Source organism: Poecilia reticulata, chromosome 7, assembly GCF_904066995.2.
Source record: "Poecilia reticulata chromosome 7, P_reticulata-male-v2, whole genome shotgun sequence".
NCBI classification, from domain to species: Eukaryota; Metazoa; Chordata; class Actinopteri; order Cyprinodontiformes; family Poeciliidae; genus Poecilia; species Poecilia reticulata.
This window is the reverse complement of record NC_088836.1, coordinates 28,754,456-28,779,014: the sequence shown is the minus strand read 5'-3', so window position 1 is coordinate 28,779,014 and position 24,559 is coordinate 28,754,456. Positions and strand designations below refer to the sequence as shown.

The window sequence follows — 24,559 nt, the reverse complement described above, 5'->3', positions numbered from 1 at the left end:
TGAACAGATGTCCAGACTTTCACCCTCCACAGGGTAAGTCATGAAAAAGCTGGTTGTTCACAGACTACTCTATCCAAGCATATTCATGGAAAGTTGAATGGAAGGAAAAAGTGTTGTTGGAAAAGGTGCAGGATAACCACAGCTTTGAATTCCACATGCCAGTGCATCCATTTGTCAGAACGGTATCGAGTTATTTTTAACTTCACCGTCTGTGTCGACATTTTGCCCCCGTCTCCAAAAAAGGCATGTGTTGCACACATGAGCCAGAGTTTGCGTTAGGGACAGCACATTTTCCCGTCACCTGTGTGTTTTATAGATCCCAAACTTTGAGTGGAAAGTGACGTATGCAAGTTTCAGGCTTTATAAATGAGACCCCAGATCTTTAGTTAAAATGTCTCAGTATTTCCAAGGCTTCATATTGTGACGCATAAGATTCCAGCAAGGTTCCCAGGGGTGGTGATAGACAAACAGGCCCACAGCATCACTAATGCTACATCAGATTTGCATTTTAAATGTCCTGGCATTTTCACAGAGGTCGTCTTACACTTTAACTAGGCTCTCAGGCCGTTTGAAGGACATAGTATCACAAATTTTCATCCATGTGTGGAGAACAGTGAGAAAAAAATACTTTTTCACATATTCATCCTTTTCTATAAGCCTGTTCCAATGTTCTTTCATTTGTGATGGGAGCTTTTACCTGGCATGCCTCCCAAATAAAATATTTTACCCTCAAGATTCATAAATCCTTACAATGTAACATTTATGATGCAGAAATAAATCTTAAAGCTTTCAAAACATCATCACTTGGGATCCAAAAACAGTGCAAATGGCACTGGAATTATAGTTCTCAGGATCTCATGTCACCTAAACTGCTTTTTACATCAGTTTGTAACAGATTCATATCAGAAATAAAAAGTAAAACAAGTGTACTTTCTCATTTTTTTACCTCTGTATGTGAACAGGTAAACATAATCTGAATCAAAGCCGTTGCTTGGTTGTTCTAAGCATGTGTGGATAAGGATGATGATGTTTTAACATTTTCAACAGAATCCACATAAGTGCAAGGGTGAGGTCAATGTAAACAACCGCTGTCTCCTTATAATTTGCTTGCAAGAGTCTGAACACGTATATGGGTGTATAGGGGGCTTTAAGGCTTTACCGTGTAATAAATTACATTAAGGAAAGTTACTGTGACTTACCGATGTGGACATTAGCAGAGAACTGGTATATCCCAGTGATTTGGGCTGTGAACCTCCCTGTTGATTGGTCCATTCCTTTTCCCCTGAGGAAAGCTCCTTTAGCAGGCGGCTGAAAGCAAAGAAAACAGCTCAACTGATATCTGGATGATTTATTATACTGACACGCTGGTCTCTGTAGGACAACTGCCCCACTGGCGACTATTCTCTCTTTATGAATCCGGAAAGAAAATACAAACTGCTTGTTTAAATGTGTCAAAGCCGAGTCTATGAAGATTACTTTGGCAACAGGGAGGAGGAATATGAATCAGTTGCACTGCCTAAACACAGCAATTTAAAATACTGTCGCAAAAATATTTGAAAAGCAAGGAGAGTTTAATGAGTTGGACCGACATTGGGATTCATGATACGACATGATCTTGACGCCTTGATCCAATTGCAGAATAATCATTTTTGACCTGCCAACGAGCTTTGCAGGAACCTGGAAAGGCGAAGAGTTAGTTCTCGCAGCAGAGGCGTGCACAGACATTTTGGGTTGCAGGTTCTTAAGTGTTAAACAACGGCACCTTGTGCGGCACTTGAAAGTGCTGGATGCCTTAGTAGTCTGAGATTTATTACAGTCCACACTACACTGTAAAAAACAAACAAAAAATACAACAATTTCAGAAGGGCAGTATTTGTCCAGAGGAAGAAGTGCAGGTTCTCTAGCACCACCTAGTTTCCATCTGTGGTCCTCCCTGCATCACAGCATTTAAATGTTGCTAATGCCACATTATTCTTGCTTTTTTGCCGTTAACATCCTCATTTGAATTAGAGCAAGCAAGGAAAGCCTGAGTGGGGTTGGCATTTTGGTTTTTGACCATTTCATACTCAGGTTTCAAGAGCTCAACAATTTATGCCCACTTTGGTGACACTTCATCAGAGTGAGCACGTGACCTGGAACTGACTTCAACAGATAACAGGTGAGCTGAAGAGATCACAAAGAAGTCACTTAGTTTTATCCATTTAATCATCCTGGACTTGGAAGAGTTGGCAGACTTAGAAATCTCAGACTTAAGTCAATGGATTTGCAATCATAAGTAGTGAGGCATGCAATAAATTGCTACTCTGCTTATGCTAACTGCTTCTAAAAGTTGCAAAAGGAAGCTTAAATTTTCAAAAAGATAGTGTTTCCACATGTCATGTCTGCGAAAATTCTCTTTTCGCTAAATTAGATTTTACCAAAGAGGATTAATTCTGACCCTGCACAATTTGATCAAATGCTTTCTTTAAACTTTCTTCTTTTGACACTGCAAAATCCTGAACTATAAATGTCTAATGCTGTTAAACCATGTTGCCTTATTATTATATTAAACAGACTGGCATGTAATCATCCCTCCTCCAGCCACAGTATGTCAGCCCGTCCTAACAGCCCATAGTTCTTCTGCATGCTTCTTCTAACAGTCTCTATTTCTGTCCTCTCCACACATTATTCCAAGTCGGAGACAGAGTCTCCTTTGTGTGCTGCCCAGGGAGTGATGTGTAGGATTGAAAAAGGGGATATTTTTGACCAAAAAGGCAGTCTGAGTCTCAGAATGGCACAACATGTGTTGCCAATGCCATTTACCAGAGAGGGGGGAGGTAGGGGTTGATCCTTTCAAAATTCTCCCACATCCAAAGTAAGCAACAATTACCAAACACTCACTCTTTCACAGCTAAGACAGAAAAACAAAGCAAATAACCGTTCAGAGGAGGATTAGACACAACTCTACTTTTTCAAGTAGGAGAGCAACGCTCCACTGATTCATAAACATTTACTTGGTTTTAAACAAACTCACTGTCTGAAAGTTCTGGAGCTCCACCAGCGTCTTCTTGTCCACCACCACCGGTCCCTTGAGCTTGCAGTGGAAAGCTTCTTGTATTCGGCGGTGGGAGGCCATTCCCTCCAGTGTCAGGAGGGCTGTAGGTTGCTGGCTGGGGCTTGTTTGCCTGTCAAGTGCCACTGCCCTCCTTTCTGTAGCCTCTGAGAGGAATACAGCCTGGTTGTTACATTGCAAAGTCACCTCACAGTAAAACTTTAACTTTTCTGACATGATGTTCTGCGCTCTAAAAGCCCCCCCAGTTGGTTTTGGCTAATAAGTTCGTGTGTATCTGGACAATGGGTAGTTTCAAAAACCTCTCAATTGTTAAGTCACAATCCACATAGAACCAGTTTTAGCAGCAATAACTTGAAATTGTCACTGATTATGTTCCTTTAAGGACAGAGTTTCTAGGTGCAGCCGAGGTGTTGATGGTATCCGTTTCGGTTTTTGCAAATATTGTTGTCCTACTGACTTCATCAGGATCAGTGCCTCGAAATCTGAGACCATGGTCTTGAGTGGTCGATCAACGTTCCTACCCTTACCTGTGGTCACGAGCTTTAAGTGGATAATAAAAGAATGAGATTGAAGATAAAAGCCCCCAAAATGAGTTTTTTCCATAGAGTATCTGGGCTCTGCCTTAGAGAGGGAGAGGCTATGCTTCTTGGCTGGCCTGGGAATGTCTTGGGATTCCTCCAGAGGAAATGTCTGACTGACATGGGAGGAGCCAATTGTTTGAAAATAGACTTATAGCTTTGCACAGATTGCTGTCTACCAATAATTGGTTCTATTGGGTCATTGTAAGCACTGTTAACATCATGTACTACAATTCTAGTTTATGAAGGTGATCAGCGCCTTCCCTCTTAAATCCTATGGTTTTCTGTGTAGCGATGTGTTTACCTTTAATCATGTCTTTGAACTCCTGCAAAAGAACTTCCTGGGTCACTTCAGCCCCTGGAAAGCCAGGAGGTCCTTGGGGGCCCGGTGGACCCGGAGGACCCGGTGGTCCAGGCTATCAGAAGAGAAAAACAGTCATGCTTTAAAATGAATGATTCGCTTATTGTTTTGTACAGATAATCAGCGACAGTAACATTTCTTTTGAGAGACTGAAAAGACAGTTTAGGTTTACCAGAGCTGGTCTGCGTTTGCGGCACTTTCTGGGGAGGTTTCCAACTGGTCGCTTGACAAAATCCATCCATGACCCTAGTGGATCCACCCGTTGGTGATCAGAAGTCTGCAGCAAGGAAGAAAACCGTCAGTGATTACACCCAGAGCTAGATTTATCCATACATTTTCTACAAATGCTTCCTTCTGTTTACATCTTTGTGAGAAGATTTGCAAAACCTGTTGATGAATAAGACACGAAGTTCACTCAACAGAGTACGATTGGAGTGTTTCAGGACCGGCCCTCTTTTTTTTGGACTTCAATATTCCCACCATTGCTAAATCAGAAGTTATGCTGACAGAAAATCTATGCAAAGCTGAAGTTAGCTTAATTTCTGCTGTGGCTTTATGTTGTTGTGTTGTGGCTTTGGTATAACCCTTTTGGGCCACCGTACATGTGAACTGGGATTTGATTCAGAGCCTTCTTATGAGGCGGTAGTGTATCTACAGAGCAACAATAGTGCTTCAATATGGAAATAATAAGGCTATAAAGACAACTTCTGCCTCATGTTTCTCAGTGATGCAAATGTATTTGAAACTTTTTTTTTCTTTAAAGCCTAATAAGTCGTTTGGCTTTTTAAGGAAAAAATATATAAAACTGTTGTGTCAACAAACTAATCATTCATTTTACAGTAAAGTAATTCTGCCCAGTGGGATGTAATGCAGAACAGCCACAAAGATTAGTACAAAGTCATTATTGTTTCTTTTAAAACCACTTTTGGAAAAGCTCCTGCTAAGACACAATTAAGTGGTGCCAGACAGCAGGGAATGGTCAAACAAGGAAACCTCCTCCTCTCTTCCTCTCATAACTCATCAGCATCAAGCCTTTTTCGCATTGGCATCAGTCACTGTCCTCCTCATGTGCTTTTTTTCTTCTTAATTAATTCACACAGGAGGCCCGTTTTATATTGCCACTCATGAAAATATAATTACACCTCAAACGTTTTTATGTTCCGTCACACTGTAACCACAAACCTTAATGTATTTTACCAGAAACGCAAAACAAAGTTGTGCAGAGTGGTGAAGTAAAATGAAAATAGCTACTCAATTTATTGCAAATAGCGATCAGAGTAGTCTACTGGACGTTTGTTTTCAGGCCGCTTTTCGCCACAAATAATATCCTTCAGAGTTCACGTAATTTAAGATAAACAAATTAGAGATGCTTATTCCCCTTCAAGCAGGACAGCAACACTCAACATACAAGCAGAAAAATGATTTGGATGAAATCACATTCAGTTGTTCACTCAGTCTAGATCTATGTCAACATAGAATCTGTTGCAAGACTTGAAAACTGCACTCCAATCTCCATCTAACCTGTTTTGCAAACAGGAATGTACAGATATTTCAGTCTGAAGATGTCTATAGATAACTGCAGGGAAGAAGTTATGCTAAATCAAAATGCACGGCATCCTTTTCAGATTTCATTTTGTTCAAAAATTGTTCAAAACAAAGTTTCATTTTCCTTCCACTTCACAATTAAACACTACTTGGCATTTTCTCTATCACATAAAACTCCTGGAAAAGGTCAAGGAAAATGACTGTATGTGCAAAATAGCCAAGGAGGATTAATGTAAATATACATTTGTGGAGTTTTTCCACATTAAAATTTCAATAAGCACCCTGCTGCTCTATGTGATCTCAATGCTGTAAACAACAGACTTCATTTACTGTAGTTTATGATAAGGAAAAAACATTGCATAATGTTTTTTCCTTCCTCAGAGTCAGAAAAGTGGTTTTCTTTTTTTTAGTCTTGATTTCAAGCCCTATGAAAATAACTGAACTCTAACAAGAAAGACTGCAAGTATATGCAGAACGTGGATATATATGGATAAGTTAAACAGTCAGTTTTTTATTACTCTGGAATACCTCATTTATTATAAATTACAGCGGCAAACAGACTACGATCTGTTGGACAGATAAGGAAGCACGAAGGCCTCTGGAAGCAACATTTTTTATGTCCACTGGTGCAACTGGTTTGTTTTCATTTGGGTAAAATGAGAGGCTGAATGAATTCCAATTAAATGGAGCTCAAATGTTACCCCAACTTTCCCCTGAACGTCCAGGAGCCTTGAGTTGAGATAGAAGAGGAGATACAGACGAGGCATGGAGGTGAGCTGTCTGAAATGGAATTTGTTTAGGTTTGGCAGCAGAACACAGATCACTTATCTACTAAACCAACATGCTCCCTTCTGCTCTGCTGAAGACATGCCTCTTGTTGCACCGCAACAAAGTAACTCCTTGTTTGTCTTTGTAATATGCTGCAGGAGAAATCTTCCCTTTTTTTTATGTTTTGGGATTTGCAGCACTTGCACCCTGTCTCTCGCTGACAGCAGACAAAATAAACAGATTCTGCGCCGGCTGCCGGCAGGTTGTTGCATACGTTGATATTATTTCCAGGTTTGGAAACGGATAAAAACTAAAAGCGATCAAGTGTCAAGAATACTGAATATTGGAGTACAGTTGGATCGAAAGCCTCTTTGAATTTTAAAGTTTAAAAAAATCAAGCATTGAATTAGTTTTTCAGTGTTTATAAAAATCAGATGTTAAGAAATGCAATTTTCATACAAGTTAAGAATTTTATTTATATTTTTTGAAAGGTTTATTACACTTGTTACTATTCAATGGTAGCTTGATGGCAAGAAAGGCAACAAGAGAAGGCTAAGACAGAGCACACTGGTACAGGACAGTGTGCCTGCTTATGTGACCGGTGGATTTCTGTGTTGTGTGTGTTGTGTGGTGATCAGACAAACCACAAGACATCAAGTCTGGGTTTGGAGGCGGTATCCGTTTATTTAATCTGTCAATCGGGAGATATTAGCATTAGCACCTAGCATGTGCTCCAGTTCTCCAACCCGATCTATACAAAATAATAGTTAGCATGCATCAAATGATATAAAGGTGTAATAGCAACTCAAATGAAAATATCCAAACACTTATCATTAATACAGAAGGAAAAATAAACATTTGAACAATATAAATGAAAGGATTACAATAGATTATAAAACTTGCCTCTCCCCAGTGGAACGAATAACAAAAGGGGAGAGGAAATTAATAACTTAATATTTATAATAGTCCTGGAGGACCCTGAACAAAAGAAGAAGAAAATAAGGCGGAGTTGAAGGACCAAACCTCTTATAGTAGACACAGAGGAACACAGCAACAGTCAAGTAGAAGCAGACAAATACATAAAAGAACACATTTTGTGGAAATATAAAACTATTAATATAGACCCAGTTACACTTAGTCAGGTGCCAAGTGGTAGCCACCAAAACCCACAACTACAGTTTAGCCAACTTCTGTTTTAGCACACATTTCATTAAGCTAACTTCTCATTTTAGCATAGCTTTCATTTTAGCATAAATTTTGATAAGCTAACGTTCAGTTGTAGCATAAATTTCTTCAAGCATAGCTTGCATTCTAGGGTTATGCTTCCTTTGAGGTATTTATGGTTACGTTGTGGCTTCACATTTCTTCTACCATTCTGAGCCCTTTGTATGTTCTGTCATATGTAACAAACAAATCCAACTGTTTCCTTAATGGAACCTGCAGTGCCATGGCGCTAATAGAGCTACAAAGTTATAGATCCAGGGAAAGACGAGACTTTTCATATGCCTCGACTCTGACAAGGTTCCCAAGGCATTTGGAGGGGAAACAGGTCGACAGTATCACAGATCCTTCACCTTACCCAACAGTTGCCATGTGGTGTTTTGCAGTATGTTAGTTGAAAAGCTTAATCTTGCAATTTTAGAAATGAGCAAATATAAGTCAGTTCTTTTTTGGAAACCATTCCTTGGTTAAAAAAAAATGCCTGAGTTAAATTACATGGTTCCTGTTTTGAAGTGTATTAAAGAGAGAAGCAGAAGTTTATGCAATAATTTCTTAATGTTCCTAGAATTTTACTACTATGTTACTATACTACTGCAACAAAAACTGAATTTATTTCAAGGCTATTGGTTTAATCAGTAAAACACTATGGGGTGCACTTTTAGAAAAAATCCTATTAGATATTTTCTTCTGCTCCTATAATAAAATATGGCATGCATAGACTGATTGTTGCTTTTTCCAATTGTGTCATCAGACAAGCCAGTCACCATGTGTTTGCAACGGACCCTAGACATTAAAAATAAACCGAGAGTTCCCAGACTAAATTATATGTGAACATTTTTCTGCCAATCTTAAGGCTCTGAAATGAGCCTTAAAAAAGCTTATATTAACAATTCATATAATAATTTACCACAGAGTTCTTTAACTCTTAATAAAAATAGCCTCTTTGACAACCAGAAAGCTTTATCTACTCATTTTATTTATTTATTGAAGCGCCGTGAAATCGCACTGTGTTCTTTTTTGGTTTTTTTGAGTTTCAACACTTTGAGAGTTGCCCCACACATGCTATATTAGAAAAAAAGGAGAATCCTTGCCAAGATATCAGTCATTCTCTTCAAATGTATGAAACACAACATTATAATTAAACCATTAAACTATTCCCCTCAGGGATTTTCTGTGCTCAGAGAAGAAAGGCTATAACTAAGGTAATTATTACCTTCATTTTTGAGCCATGGAATAACAGCAAATCACTGCATAAATAATTGAATCATCAAGTGAAGGAATGCTCAGTTTTTTCCATTAATCACACCATGTTCTTGTCTTGTTTTTTTTTGTCTCGCTTCTACATACTATCACAGAAATATAAGCCGTAGTGATGGCTGGGATCACACATACAGCATGCCAAGAAAATGGCTGATTCATTGTATGCAGGTGGGAGTAAAAACTTCAAAGAGTCCACACATGCAGATCCAAAAAAAAAGGAAAAAAAACCTTTCTGCTGCTTGCTGTCAGATGCTTTCCATCTCTCATTGGCTGCTTTTGACTAGGGTGTGAAGTGAAGCACGGATTCCCCGACATTTCTTGGCCTCTGCTCGAGCAAGCTGTGAACAAGTGAGGAAACGAACGCAGGTATGAAAGCTCAGAGTTGATGAAGAACAGAGGTGCTCTGGCTTTGATCACCGCTGATGTGTGAGGGCCTTAAACTTGTCTCATCTATCAGCAGTTTCAAGCACACGCCCTCCCAGCACGGTGCGCGAGAATGTGTCGGTTATCATGTGTAAAGGTGAGAAATGTCAAGTCCTCCAGACCGTTGTTATCCTTGTTGAGGGGGTTGCCAAAAAAAGGGGAGCAGTAATCTTACTTTTACCTCACAAAAAGCCTGAGTTCAACAATTCTGACGTAATCCTCTTTTATAGAAGGAAGCCTGGTGAAAGATCCTTGATGGCACTTTTCGTCTTGTTTGATAAAATGTTAAATCCAGCAGGCATTTAGCAAAAGGTGAAGACGTAGCAAGACAAAAGTGAACAAGAAATATATAATATTTTAAAATCGGTATAAAAAGTGTCTTTTCATGATAAGTTAGAAGTTAACCAAGCCTGAATATTAGTATTTCTATTTCTCTAATGGAATGGATCGCCGGGCTGCACAGTGGCGCAGTTGGTAGAGCTGTTGCCTTGCAGCAAGAAGGTTCTGGGTTTGATTCCCGGCTTGGGGTCTTTCTGCATGGAGTTTGCATGTTCTCCCTGTGCATGCGTGGGTTTTCTCCGGGTACTCCGGTTTCCTCCCACAGTCCAAAAACATGACTGTTAGGTTAATTGGCCTCTCCAAATTGCCCCTAGGTATGAGTGTGTGTGTGCATGGATGTGTGTCCTGTGTGTCTCTGTGTTGCCCTACGACAGACTGGCGACCTGCCCAGGGTGTACCCCGCCTCTCGCCCGAAACGTTAGCTGGAGATGGGCACCAGCAACCCTCCTGACCCCATTAAGGGACAAGGGTGCAAGAAAATGGATGGATGGATGGAATGGATCGCCGTTGAACAGAAAACTGGCTGTTTGATTAAACACCACATCTAAGAAAATCTAAATGCATTTTTCAGCAAAACACTCAAACACCAACTATACCTTAAAATGCATTAACCAACTGTTTCACTATGTTGTTGTCAAGACACCTTTGAGAGCTTTAATAAAGGCTGAAGAAAAAAATATGTACAGTTTTAAACCGTCTTAGGGCAGAAGTTAATATTTACTCTCATGGGGGTAAATATTCAGTGGCGAGGAAAATAAATTGGGGATGTCCTGATCAGGTTTTTCTGCTCCTGAGTCGAAGTCATTTCATTTTGATTTCAGAATGGGTTGATACTGAATCCCAATCCGATACTTCAAAAATACATTTAAAAAAAGAAAGAAGTTGCTATATAACGCCATCACTGTGTGATCCAGACAGTATGGAAATAAATATCAGCACTGAAAAGGCAAAAGTGACTAAAAGTACTTGAAACATTTTGAACTACAAGTAAACTTTTAGAAATTTCAATTTAATACTGTAAATAATCAAAAATAAATCAGTTTTAGTATCAAAGGCACATATCAGAGGCACATAATGTGGAGGAAATGAATCAGTGACTGGTGCTGTTTGAATCAAAGATGACTGAGGAAACAAGAGGAGAAGCGCGTAACTTTTAAAGAAATTTCATGAATTTTTTTATTGCAGTTTGAAGCCAAAATAAAAACACTTCTAAGTGAGAAGCTGGTAAAAAAAATAGCTTTTTTAATAACTAAAGCATGTGAGATGCATTAGTTTTGCTAAGCATTAACCATATACACAGTGTGTAACATCCGTTCAAACTTGAAACTGATAAATGATTCACAATTCTAGAGTGAGGTTTTGATCCGAATCTCCAAACATAAAATACTGTAACATTATCAGTCTGAATCTGTGTAAAAGCATTTCATTTCTCTTCTCAATTTTACACTAAAACACTGAGATGACCGACTGGGTTTAAAAGTTTTAATTGTATAGAAAAACAAGGTTTACTCCTGCTGTCCATATTAAAGTTTGGTGTAAACAAGCAATAAATAAAAGTTTAAGAACATTCAACCAATGAGATTTGTTTAGCACTCTGCCAATTGCAAAAACACCCACAATGTTCAGAGTCTGTTTTCTTTAGTAGATTTTAATGATATGCTGATTTGACTCTGGTTTCTACCTGGCAAATGATGGGAGTAGAAAAATGATCCCAGGAAGCCACACTGGTTCCTGGAAATGTCCCTGCTGTTAATCACCATTAGGCATTAAAATTTACATAAAAACAAAAACAAAAGAAATCCCTGCAGCTCTACATGTACTAAGCAGGTTTTTCTAACATGCCAGTTGTGAAATCTGAGTCTAACTCTGCACAATTAATTTCTGAAGTTGTTGATTATAATCTTGCTACATCATTTTGAGACCTTTTGTTATCAAGCTGTGACCCCAACATGGAAGTGAATCAAGCTTCAAGCTTGTTTACTGGGAACTTTCTAAACACAGAAAACAACATGAAGTTTTGCTGTTTTGTCCTTTGGGGCCTTTCAAAGGGAAACAAATGAATTTATGCTGTGATTACAACAAGTTCTGCAAACATAATTTAGACTTCAGTCTATTCATATTGCCTGTGGTTGAATTTAACTTGACAGATTTGTTACAAAAACTGTGTTTTTCTTTTCCTTCTCTCCTCCGTGCTCTGCAAAATGTTAAAAACAAATGTTGTACTATATGAACTTTTGGATCTTTTCTGTAAAATCTTAATCATAGATGTTTCTGGCAGTCAAATAAATCAAGAGACAATGCAACAATGCTGCATCCTTGAAGTTTCCACATAAGCATGCTTTGTCTTTCCACCAGTGACTGTTCTGGTAATCACAGCGGACAATAAAGCATATTTTTATTGTTTTATTTTTCATAGTTTTCTCTGGCCTGGTGGTTTTAGAGGTTTTGGATTATTTGGTGAAACAGTTGTAATCATGATAGATTGTTCACACTGGGCCATGAGATTTTATTACCCAGAGAAAAAGAGCTCTTCTGTGTTCACTGCTTTTAATGTGTTTTTCATGTAGTTTTGAGAAAATTAGGTAGAATTTATTTGAAGCAATAAAACGGGAAATATTTCCCTGGGGCAGCGTGCCACCGAAAACACAAACACAACTGTTAAAACATGTCTCTGGGGCCGCAACCAGATACCGCAATCCTACCCTTCTGCAGGCAGCTCCTGAATTCCTCCAGCTTAACTTATCTTGTTTTCACGTCAGCGTTATGTGTTTTCCTACCTGTATGTACACACGAGACGACATGAAACATTTAGCTGCTGATAAAGAATGTTGCACACGGAGGTTTAAGGTTGAGCGGGATGATGGAAAGTCTTTTATAATCTCTTGTTTTTACATCGCTGCACTGCTCCATGTGCAGTCATCCATGCATGAGTTGGAAGGGCCCAACGTGGGGCCGATGCCGCCCCAGCAGGCAGGCAGGGATCCCCAGGCTTTCCGGGATGAGTTTATCCCGTTAACCTGCGTGCATCCCAGCCATCATACATCCACCTCCGTGTTCCCCATCGCTGCTCTTCAAAGAGACAGATTATCACCTTGTGGATTTGTTGCGGGAGAGCTAAATACGGATAGGCATGCAATGTTGACTCTGTGCTGTTGTCACTATTCTGTTACACAATGTGAAAGCATTCTCTGCAGAACATAACCACCCTGACGCACACTGAAGTTTCTGTCAGTGGCCTCATAAATGTTTCAGGAACACAACAGAAAGTTTGAGCGAAATGTGGTCCGACTGTGTTATTGACAATGTTGGTGAGAGATTAAATGAATTTACAAACGTGACAGTCCATGAACACATTCCATTTTAGCCCTTTGAACTTCTATGTATTGGGATTTTATGGACTGTTACCCATGTTTAAAAAATATGTAGATATGAGGAAATTTTTATCTAAAGAAGGCAAAGAGAAGGCTAGGAGATTTTCTCATACAATGCTAATGATACTGGGTTTTTCAGTTTCTTGTCATTAGGCTGGGAAACATTTGCTTTGTTAAAGACTTTGTCCTATTTTCTATGAATACACAACTTAAATCTCAATAAACTGCAAAAACACAAATACTTACCAAGTATTGGACCATGAAAAAGTACTGGCTATAAGTGAAATAATCCGCCAGCGGACAAGACATTTTAACTTATAATATGGGAAAAATATCTTGTTCTACTGGCAGGTTATTTAATTAATAACTAGAACTTTTTCAGCAACAGTAATGAATTATTGACTTCAAACAAGCTCCCATATCTCGCTGAAAATTTACTTGTGCCTTAGTTTTGACTTATTTCAAGTGTGCTAAAATATTTGCATTAAAAACTAGACCAAAACTATACGCTCAGATTTTGTGTTTTTGAAGTGAATGTTTAAAACCAACTGATAAAGTACCTCATAGTTGCAAAGTGGAAGGAAAATGCTACCTTCAATATTATAACTGGAAAATCTTTGCTTATAATTTCAGACCCATTTAATGTGAGACCTCTAAAATAGAACATAGTATGTGCAATTGCCTTCAGAAGTCCCTTAATTACTAATTAAATTACACATGAGTGGAATCTAATCTCAGTTTTTGTGTTCTGTGAAAGCATCAGAGAGTCATGTTTAGTGAGAAAACATCATCATGGAGACGAAGGAACACAGCAGACAGAGTAACTATGGTAATGTCTAAAGCTGAGATTGGATATAAAACAAAATTTAAGGCTTTAAACATCTCACTGAGCTCTGTTCATCGTCATCTGAAAAAGGAAAGAGTATGGCACAGCAAACTACCAAGACATGGCAGTCCATCTAAACGGCAAGGAGCGCATTAATCAGAGAAGCACTCGAAAAGTTCATACTAGAGAAAATGCAGAGATCCAAGATTAATCGTTAGCTGCATAAATTTGGTCTTTATGAATAAACAGCAAGAAGAAATCCACTGCTTATTTAAAGTTTGCCACAAGCCAGAAGGATCTGGGCTACATGCAAAGCATAAAAGAATAACATCACACACTTTCACTTTCCTTATGGTTAAACTTGATGGTGGCAGCATCATGCTGTGGTTAGAAATGACGTAGAGATGGATTCTTGTCTGAGGCTGCAAAAAAATTGAGGCTGCTTTGGAAAATTTACCTCCCAACAAGACAATGTTTTCAAATATACCGTCAGATTTACAGTTGAATTGTTTAGATGAAACCACATTCGTCTGTTTAAATGGCCTAGTCAAAGTGCAGCTCTAAATCCGATACGCGAAAACCAACATTTTGAAGTTTTGACGATCTCCATTCAATAAAATGAGCAGTAACTTCTGTTTCTGGCTGCAAAAGTAGAGACATTCCCAAAGACCTGCAGCTGTAATTACAGCTAAAGTTGGTTTCACAAAGTATTTAGTGATGAGGATCAAAAAAAAAATGAAGAAATTAAATACATTCTAGTTTACGGTTGTAACATGACAAAATGTGAAAAATTTAAGGCTCTGAATACAGCATGTTTGCCTGATCACCAGAGAAAATCTTGGCCTTACCCTCCTAAAAAAGGCAATATAAGATTAAAAGAAACATGATTGCTGGCTAACATCTGTTGTCTGTACAAATTACAGCTCTATTGCCGGAGTGAGTGCCCATTTTCCCTGTGGTAGGTAAAATGAGAAGTTGAAACGCAGTAGGATCCCGATCCAGCCCAGAAACAGAGTTTACTCTGTGATTTGACTGTAGGCAGAACATCCATCTAAGCTCATCAGGGGCTCTCAATTGAGTTTGAAAGCATTTTCCTTTTTCACTTTCTTGCAGCTTTCTCTGATGGATGGGCTGAGTGGTAAGCGCTTGATGGATGCAAACAGGGCCTGCAGCGCGCTAAATTTCCCAAAGCAACGCTAAAAGGGATCTACTGGCAAGAAATACAGAGCAAAATTTCAAACTATTTGTTTTTTATTTAGGACTGGGAAAATAAAGATTTTAATTGTAATAATTATGCTGCTTGCTGGATGTGCCATAAAATATCCATAAACAACAGATGTCTTTCTTCTATACAACTTTAAAGCAGGCATTTTCTGCCTAAAATTTAATGAATATCATAACCAGTTGGATATCATAAAATCCATCCATCCATCCATTTTCTTAACACCCTTGTCCCTCAGTGGGGTCGGGAGGGTTGCTGGTGCCTATCTCCAGCTGGCGTTCCGGGCGAGAGGCGGGGTTCACCCTGGACAGGTCGCCAGTCTGTGACAGGGCAGATATCATAAAATCTACTGTGAAATTTACAGAATGCAAAAATATTTTTATATTTTAAATTTACAAATTTTTGCTTGCAGAAACAATCCTGGCCAATCTTCTAACCAAAGCTTAGCACACAGAAAAATATATCTGTAGATCTCACCATTTTTCTTATGCATATTGCAAAATCTACTGGTTTTGTTTATGCATTCCTCTATTCCTCCTCAATTATTAGTTTTTGATTATAAACCACTACTCATAAATTACACTTTCATTTTTATAATGCCACATATCTGACTTTTTCTCTTAATGCACATTTTCCGAACAACATGTCCAAATGCACATTCAGTGTACGCGCAGGATAAAGATGAAATGTAGCTCTGTCTTTTTTTTTTTCATATACATCTATTATTCTATAAAACCACAAAAAACAAATCTTGGTGCAGTGACTGATGCATGAGCAGAATCAGGAAAGATTAAGAGATTTCCATAAATCTGACATCAATCCAAACAGAACGGCTGCACTGTGTCTGCAGGGGGAAGACAAAACCTTTTGGTTTATTTTGCTTGCAAATCCCAGATGTGGTGACAAGAAGACTGTTTACGACATGTTTCTTTTGCAGATGACTTCATGGGGTCATTTTCTCAGCGTTAAATAAGCATCACCTCTGTTTTCTGACACGCCAACACGATGCCATGCAGACTGGGGACAGATCCTGTTAGGCCTAGCATAAGAGCAGCGCGTGCTCGCGCAGTGGTCCTGCTTCCTGTGGGACATGGCCCCGTCTCCTATGTGTGGGCTGATTCTGAAGGTCCCGCACGCTGCGGCATTAATCATCACCAGGGATGAGAGAAAGGAAACAAAAACCTTTGCTTCAGGCTAAACCCTGCTATTACTCAACACGCCAGGCGTGATGTTTGACTTGAGTCTCTCCATTACAGCCCTCATAGATCCCTCGCTGCTCTGAAGCAGTGACAGATTCTTCTCATCTTAAGCGGGAATCCCTGTAAGGCCTAAATATTTGACATTGTGCTCCAAAACTGTAGAATACGACGGGTTACAGAGGTCAGGCTTGTCTGAAATGTTCGTTCTCTGCACGAAAGAATCCCTCTTGTTGCAAAGACGATTGCTGGGCTCCGTTTCAAACGGAAAATCTGCAGAAGAATGCAGCATCCAACTGGACGCTGCTAGCAGCCCACACACAGGATTGGTCAGATAGACATGCCATCATTACAACGGTTTCCACTGGCCACAAAGGGGAAAAAATGTAAATGCGGGTGTAAATGTTTGGCTGGTCAGAGAACACGACACGCCAAGACAGCCGCAACTGGATGGGCTTCTTTCTCTGAGACCTAACAGACGTGTGACAGGATAAACATGCAAAAAAAAAAAGTTCGTCATATTTTAATAATGTGTGTGAGAAAGAATTTATTTCACCAAAATAATACTATTGCGTGGTACTTAACTTTTTATATTCCTTCACAAAAAAACAATGCATCCTTGCTGACATTCAGCCACTTTACAACCACAGATTTCCTTTTGGGTTAGTAGGATTTTAAAAGATAGACCAGCACAAGTGATCTGTAACTGTGAATTGGGAGGAAGTACATACATGGTTTCTCTGGAGGAGCTCCAGAGATCCACATCTCTGGTGGGAGAATCTGACAGGAAAGTTACTGCATTTAAAGTTCGCTTTTCCACTATGCAGTGGATACTGTAAACGTGGGAAAAGATGCTCACATGCACACATGAATCAAATGGGTTATTGGCAAATGTTTGTAGAGCCAAGCAACATGCTAATAGCTTAAACCAAAGAATATTTAACTCTTAAAATGTCCCAGTCAGAGTTTAAACCTACATCCATTTGAGAATCTCTGGTAAGGCTCTGAAATATGAGTTCAGCTGTCTGTCTAACTTGACTGATCCTTAGCTATTTTACAAAGAAGAATTCATGTCAGTCTCTTAATCAGCAGAGTCCAAACTGTTTGCAACAATGGCCAGAATCCCAAAGCTGAAAGTACTCAGGAGTCACATTGTTTTGAAATGCTAAATATTTTTGTTGTGACTCAGGTTTCAGCAATAAGTCAAACATGCAATATTTTAATGAATCAACGTAGAATTTTTTTGTTTCAATGAAAGGCAGTTTCCTGACATTTTTGGGGAAAAACTCTTCTATTAACCAAGCTTAATAGAAGAATTAATGTGCTCACATATTATTTTGTTTTTCAGTAAAAGTAACTGGATATTTATAGTCCTATTTACTATTAAATTAAATTTAAAAACACGTCTATTGAAAGAATAATGCTTTATAGAAAGAAAAGTGTCATGATGATGTTTTGCTGGTCATTCTATGACTTTTGTCTTTTTTTTATTTCTTGACGTAAGATTATTGCGATTCGAATAAACCTGAACTGAACTGAATTGAAACGGAAGAAGAATTAAATTTGTCATTTAAATTGTCATGCTAAAAGTTAACAGAAGTGTTCACTGGAGGGCTAGTCTTGAACAGCAGTCGAGTCGGGCCCCACAAAATTGTTCCAAGGGCCACTCTTTGGACACCTGTGCACTTTTGATTTTTACTTGTAAATAATTAAAAGTAAAAAAAAATGTCTTTCCTTTACACAGTTATTTACGCTTTGTTTTGGTCTAACTCATAAAATTCTGATAAAATACATTCTGGTTGAGGTTCTCTGACAACAAAATATGAAAAATTGTCTGAGAACTATTTCAAGGTGCTGTCAGTTTGCCCAAAGAGTGATTATGTCATTAACGTCTGATTGTGGAAAATGAGATGAAAAGAAAAGAGGGAGGCACCCGGGCCTAATCCTCACTGAGGTGTTCCCTTTCAGGGCCCTTTCTACGGGGCTTTGTGAGGGGCTTACATGGCATGCTGCCCGAGTTTTCAGGACCACGCCGCTCCTATCGGATGTCCCAGACACAGTGGAGGCAGACTGGGCCCATGCATGACAGAATCGATGTGCTGAGAACAGCATCGCCCCAAGTCTTTTAAAGGTGACCTATTATGCTTCCTTGAACAGGTTAGGATAGGTCTATGGGCTATCCAAAAACATTTTCAGGACATTTTTGCACAAAATCAAGTTACTGAGATGTTAGTTTGCTCAGTTGCCTGTTTTGAATGCCTTTCAGAATGAGCTGTTTTAGGGTGTCTTCTCACTTCAAACCCAATAAACTGCTGCTGGCCAAGGCCCCTCAGCACACTTGAACGTGGCTGCAAACAGATGTACAATTATACAATCACACATCTTTGAAAAGCAGAGGTAGAGCCTCCTGCACAACCAACAAGAATGCAGCAAGAGGTTTTTGAATGGTAAGTCATCAACAAAACATTTTTCTAGCAGCCATTGTACAGCACCAGAGTTGGGTTGCAAGATTTATTGTTACATTTACTTGAATAACTTTTTGGGAAAAAATTACTTTTAGGTGTACATTTATTATGCTGTACTTTTTATTTCAGTTGAGTAATTTTACTATGAAGCATCACTACTCTTCCTTGAATTTATGTATGCTCCATCTACTAAGTATTTTCACTGAATGAAGAACATCACTGTTTTCACCAAACATTCAACAGTTTCATAGTAAAGTTTCAGAAGTTTGAAAAATGTTTCTTTTGCCTTATTTTGTAATTATGTTATTAATATGAATTATTTTCATTTTGGTCTATAAAATACCAATACCAAAATAACAAAATGTTATATTTTGGTCTGTGTGATGATACCGTTTTGTTCTTACTTGAGAAACCTTCAATGATTACTGTTTATTTTTTCTTGAGTAAAAATATGTTGAAGTAGTTCTACTGTTACTTGAATACAGTTTTGGGTACTCTAACTTCACAAAATGAAGAACAAGCTTGTTTAAAAAGAAAACACAACCGACTAACTGTGCTTGAGTTCTATTTGGGTTGCTAGGTAACGGGTTGGGCTTTGCTGGGGTTGCTAGGTAACGGGCTGGGCTTTGCTGGGGTTGCTGGGTGAGGGGCGGTGCCTCCTGATTTGTGATGTTATACTTGGAAGGTTTTTTGAAACGACACGTTTTCCAGACACCGAAAAATATTAACTTAGTAACAAAAAGCAACTGGGTGAGTTTTTAAGTGCTTGGGCTGTTTTTAGAAGCAGCAGAGACCCAAATGGAAGTACAAAAGCATTCAAAATGTGAATTTTTAATAAAATGTCCTTTCTTTTTTGTATGTTTATTGATTTTTTTGCATATGGAACAAAGGTGTTTACATATTCTAGGGTGTAAAAATGTTGAGCTGTTTTACAAACTGTTTACACCATTGACTTTAAAATGCATGTTTTCAGGAACAAAGAACACATACAGAACACCTCCACAGAGGTGAAAATGTCTTTTTTAATATCTTCCCACCTAACTTTCCTAGCCTTGCCAGGGGTTACATCACATCCTGTGAGGCACCATGGTGATAGGGGGGTTGGCGAAGACACCGCGCAGGACGTAGCACAGAGGTGAGACATCGCGGAGGCTCAATCTTCAACAGGCTGCAAGGCCTGACATAAGGTCATCCTTCATAGCTGCTGCTTTTACAGGGCTAACCAAGTCAAATAAACAGGGGCAGGCCACAGCCACCTACAAAGTGTTCTTAAAGATACAAAGGAGACCTCACTGTGTGGTTTCAGGACGGGAGGAGGGGTTACCACGAGACGTGACGACTGGTATATAAGGGCAGTGAGAGCTACATGAGAATGCCAACATAATGGGTGGGCTGAAAGCAAAATAAATACCACGCTGGAAACCATCAGAAATATGCAACACCAACAAGAAAAACAAAAATATAAAGTCGGGGGGCAACCGTTGCTCCTGTTTTTTCACTGAAATGTGTGCCGAGTTAATTTCTTCGCTCAGGTTACAACCACAAACTTCAATGTATTTTAATTAAATTTTTTTGTGCAATAGACCAACGAACTGTAAAACAAAACTGTTTCTTGTTTTCTTTTATTTTACAATTAAATATCTGGAAAGTACTGAGTACATTCAGATTCTGACTTTCGCAGCAATTACAAGACATTTCTGAAATGTCTTGTAATTTCAGAAATGAATTAAAGAAATGTCGTCTTTAATTCTTGCCTACTTTTCTTTGGAAAACAGCTCAAGCTCAATTAGAAGTGAAGGTGCCTGCAAACTTACATTTACGTTTATAAGCTTTGACCTAAATCATTCCAGTATTTTCTAAATACATATTCTGGGTTATTTTGTTGGTAGAAAGTCAATTTCTGCCAAAGTCTCAGAACTTTCACAGCCTCCAGTGGATTTTTCTTTGGGATTGTGCTGCATTAAGCTCCATTACTCTGGTTAGCTTCCCAGTTCTTGAAGAAAAGCTTTTCCACACCCTGATGCTGCCATCACCTCCATGTTTGGAACGGTTGTCCGGTCAACAGATTCTCCCACCTTAGTTGTTTATCTTTGCAGCTCAGCCAGATTTATCCATGTCTTAGTAAGTTTGGAGTGATGCCATTGTGTTTCTATCTTTGGATGACTGAACAGATTTCCTTAAGATATGTACATTTTTTAATAGTTTCTAACCATGCTTTAATATTTTCCACAACTTTATCCCTGACCTCTCACCTGTGCTACTCGGTCTTCATGATGCTGTATGTTCACTAATGTTCTCTAATAAACCTCAGAGACTTTACAGAACAAGCTGGATTTAAACGGAGATTAAATTACACACAGTTTAGGGAACTTTTTAAAGGCATTTGGTGAAACTGCATTAATTTTTTGGGGTACAAACTTGTTAATTTTAGGCTACTTTGTGCTCATCCACTAAATAAAATCCCAATGAAATACATAGTTTGTAGCGCTGGTGTAAATATCTTTGATAGTTCCTGTATCTAATGAATAAATTAGCTATTTTCAATTCCTCATTCTAATGCATAAATTATCTTGCAAGTAATAGGATCTTTATTTGTTCACTTGGGCTGGAAAATTGGACGAAGACGCCCACAGCGTGTACTAATTGATGCACGGATCAGCCTTTGGATGTTCGCATTCCTAGCATGCCTGCGGTAGTCATCCATTCAGGGATTCACACGTTTTTTTCGTCTGTCACACATCCTGAAGCTTGACCTGTAGGGGCACACCTGTCCTGTGCTGCTTCAGCCTTTGTCGCATTTTACTTCCTCTAACCAGACCTTCACATCTGTGGATTAACTTTAGACTCTCGTTTGAATTAGAGCAGGGGTGTCCGAGGGGATTTTATTCAGGAGCAGGGACTCAATTCAAGTACAACCCAAACTTTTCAGAGGTTTTTTGTAAATAAAAAAATAAAAAATAAAAAAATAAGGAAAAAAATTTTAAACATTGGTTTTTCTGTTTCACATTACAATTATATGCAGCTTTCTGTAGGTGAATCAAATACACTGCAAAAAAACAAAATAGTACCAAGTACTTTTGATCTAGTTTCTTAGTTCAAATATCTTAATAGACTTGAAATAAAACAAAACTAAATTACAAGGATCTTTTCAGCAAGAAATATGATCTCATTTTGAGTCAATAATTCCTTAACATTGATGAAAAAGTACTTATTATATTGGCTGATATTTTTCCCTTGTTGTACATGAAATAATCTGCCAGTGGGACTTGTACTTTTTCATCCACATTAAAGAATCATTGACTTAAAACAAACCATATCTTGTTGAAAAGTACAAGTGTACATACAAGTGTATGTTAGTTTTGAATTATTTTAAGTCTACAAGAATATTTGCAACAGAAACTAGAGCAAAAATACTTGAGATTTTGTGTTTTTGCAGTGTACCATCCAAATAAAATGTTTTACAATTTGCAGATTTAAGACTAGCAGTGTGAAGCTCTGCTCCTTACCTTGATGCCTCCGCTGACCTCCTCGCTGTTGGACAGAGTCACATTGTACGCCTCTGTGTGTTGCGGCGCGGCCTCCTTTGGCCTCTTTCGCTCCTTCCTGGCTTCCACCCCGTCCAGAAGAAAGCACTGAGTCCAAAACACGGCAGCCACCACTGCCAGAGAGCCACATCCACACCTCATCTTCACACTTCAAATCAGCACCAAGGCACCTCAGGAAAATCTTGCAGAGAAGTTGAGGACCAGAAGTGGTTTTTGACAGAAGGTGAAGATGCAAAAGGCTAAAAAAAACACGTGAGGAATTAAGTTTCTGAATGTCCTTGTCCACAAAGTTCTCAGACTGAGTGGTGCTGCTGTGTTTCCTCCCCTCTTGATGAGCTCCAAGCCAGCACAGCCTTTGCAGGGGCACTGCTAAGTCTAGCCAGACAGCCGAGGAGGCTTACTCAACTATGAAATGTGTGAAGCAGAATGGTCCAGGGGAATGACAGAGCGGCACAGAACTGACAGCAAATAAAGCCATTAGTGAGATTTTTCACGCTTTCTGCTCTGTTGGGGGGGAGGTGAGGTGTTTGAGGGAGGGCACAGGGGGCAAAAGAGGAGAAGAAAGTGAGAAAGAGAGAGAGAGAGGAGGGGTGTCCAAAGCAGAGAGGGTGGGCTGTGAGAGCCGCTGGAGATGGATGGTTAAGTTCTCTTTTTTCCCTCCTGCTGGTTTTTGCACTGAGAAGAAGTTCCAGGATGCAACAAAGTGGTGCAAGATCCAAAGAAATCAGTTTCCTTAAAAAAAATTTAAAAAAAAAGGTTTCAAAAAACTGCAAGGACTGCACTTAAATCAATTAGTCTAAGGTCCAGAACTGCTCTTTTGATGCTTCTCCTTGAAGAATTAGTCTCTCCTGTCTGCTTCCATAATAAACTCAACAGGTAGCAGATGCCTGACGCCGCTCAGGTGCTGCTCACTGCTCCAACTAGTCAATGCGCAGAGAGTTTGCCTCAGAGTCTGCTGGGCTGCTTTCTGCCTGCTCCACTGCACTCCCTGCCCTTTTTTTCAGTCTGGTCTGAGTCGCTCCTTTGCTCTGAGCCTGCAGGAGGGCTCACTGTGGCGTTTTATCATCTCCCTTTCTCCCTCCCTCCCACCCCCCTGCCCCAGTCTCTCTCGCGCTCTCTCTCTCTTTTTGCTTTGCCTCTCTGTTGGCAACCGTACAAGCTTATTCTGCTCTGTTTTATCTCATAGATGAATTGGTCGAGTTGGGAAGGCTCTTTGGCAGACAATAAAGTTGTGTGTGTTGCTTGTATAAATTATTGTATCTGTCATTTTGGCTCAGTATTAGCTTACTCTTTCAAACTCGTGCGTTTACATCTGGGATGGAAATAGAAACAAACCTAAACTTTTAAGTGACCACAAGTTTAGAAAAATGGGAGTGTATTCCATCCTGAGCACTTATTTATTTTTGATCCCTAATGATGCTCATTGACTTTTCTCTAGAAAATACACACCGTTTATAAATTTCCCTGAATATAATTCTAATCTTAGGAAATTGTGTGTGTTTTTCAGATACAATAGTATTTTCTTTTTGCGTAAATGAAATGTTTCTGGAATAATTTGTGTATTGGTTTTCACTTTCTAACTTGTAATTTCAGACAGCTTGGTCTGTTTGCTCTTACGGCATTAAATGTGAAAATAGTGACATCTAGAGGAAGCCAATGTAAGTACAGTTTGTACACTTTGCGTCATCTCTTCCTGTATTCGCTGGCACAGCTGGATGAAACGTAGTAGGAAGCTGTACGAGGTACAATTTCAAGTTTCGCCTATGCAACAGAAAACCGGAAGTAGTTTTACATTTTAAAACAAGAGTACTAAAAAAATGCAGTCTTTCATTTCTTTTACTGAAAAAAATAACATGAATTGGACAAAGTGCAGTTTCTACAGAGTAACCACGAAAATGTAGATTTCAAAGATGTTTAAATTTGATACGGGTGAATTCATCGTATAATTCATTAACAAAATACATGGATATTATTTTCATTATTTTTTAAAATTTGAAATAGGGTTGGACAATAAGACAATATTTTTTTGTTGAACTATTTATGATAAATTAATGAAAAACATTAGTTGCACCAATCACATAAATAAGTGTGAATTGTATCACTAAACTGCATAAGCTAACTGTATTTAACCATATTTTTGTATTTATTGATGCTTTCATGTAACAAACATTGAAGAAAATAGAAAAATAACAACTCCAGCAATGCTGCCAGTTTGTTTTATCTTTTTTAAACCCTCAACAATTTGAATTTGTCGTGAGAACGACAAATCAAAATTCTTGTTACTCGACAAAACTGAAAACGATACATATGCACCATAACCGTAACAGTTGTCCGAGATCTTTAAATAACCATGTGAGCTAAAACTATCATCAAATTCTTACATAAAT

At 38.8% G+C, this 24,559-nt stretch overlaps 1 protein-coding gene across 1 annotated transcript in view; it reads right to left on the bottom strand.

The window, feature by feature from the left end:
- Positions 1-23,217, bottom strand: part of c1qtnf12 (C1q and TNF related 12) — a 29,002-nt gene extending 5,785 nt beyond the window's left edge. The window contains exons 1-5 of the mRNA XM_008414533.2: positions 22,134-23,217; positions 4,164-4,268; positions 3,935-4,046; positions 3,014-3,198; positions 1,200-1,308 (exon numbers count right to left, since the gene is read on the bottom strand). Of these exons, the coding sequence (XP_008412755.1) occupies positions 1,200-1,308; positions 3,014-3,198; positions 3,935-4,046; positions 4,164-4,268; positions 22,134-22,313 (691 nt within the window). The 5' untranslated portion in view covers positions 22,314-23,217. The remainder of the gene's footprint in view (positions 1-1,199; positions 1,309-3,013; positions 3,199-3,934; positions 4,047-4,163; positions 4,269-22,133) is intronic.
- Positions 23,218-24,559: the final 1,342 nt, after the last annotated feature.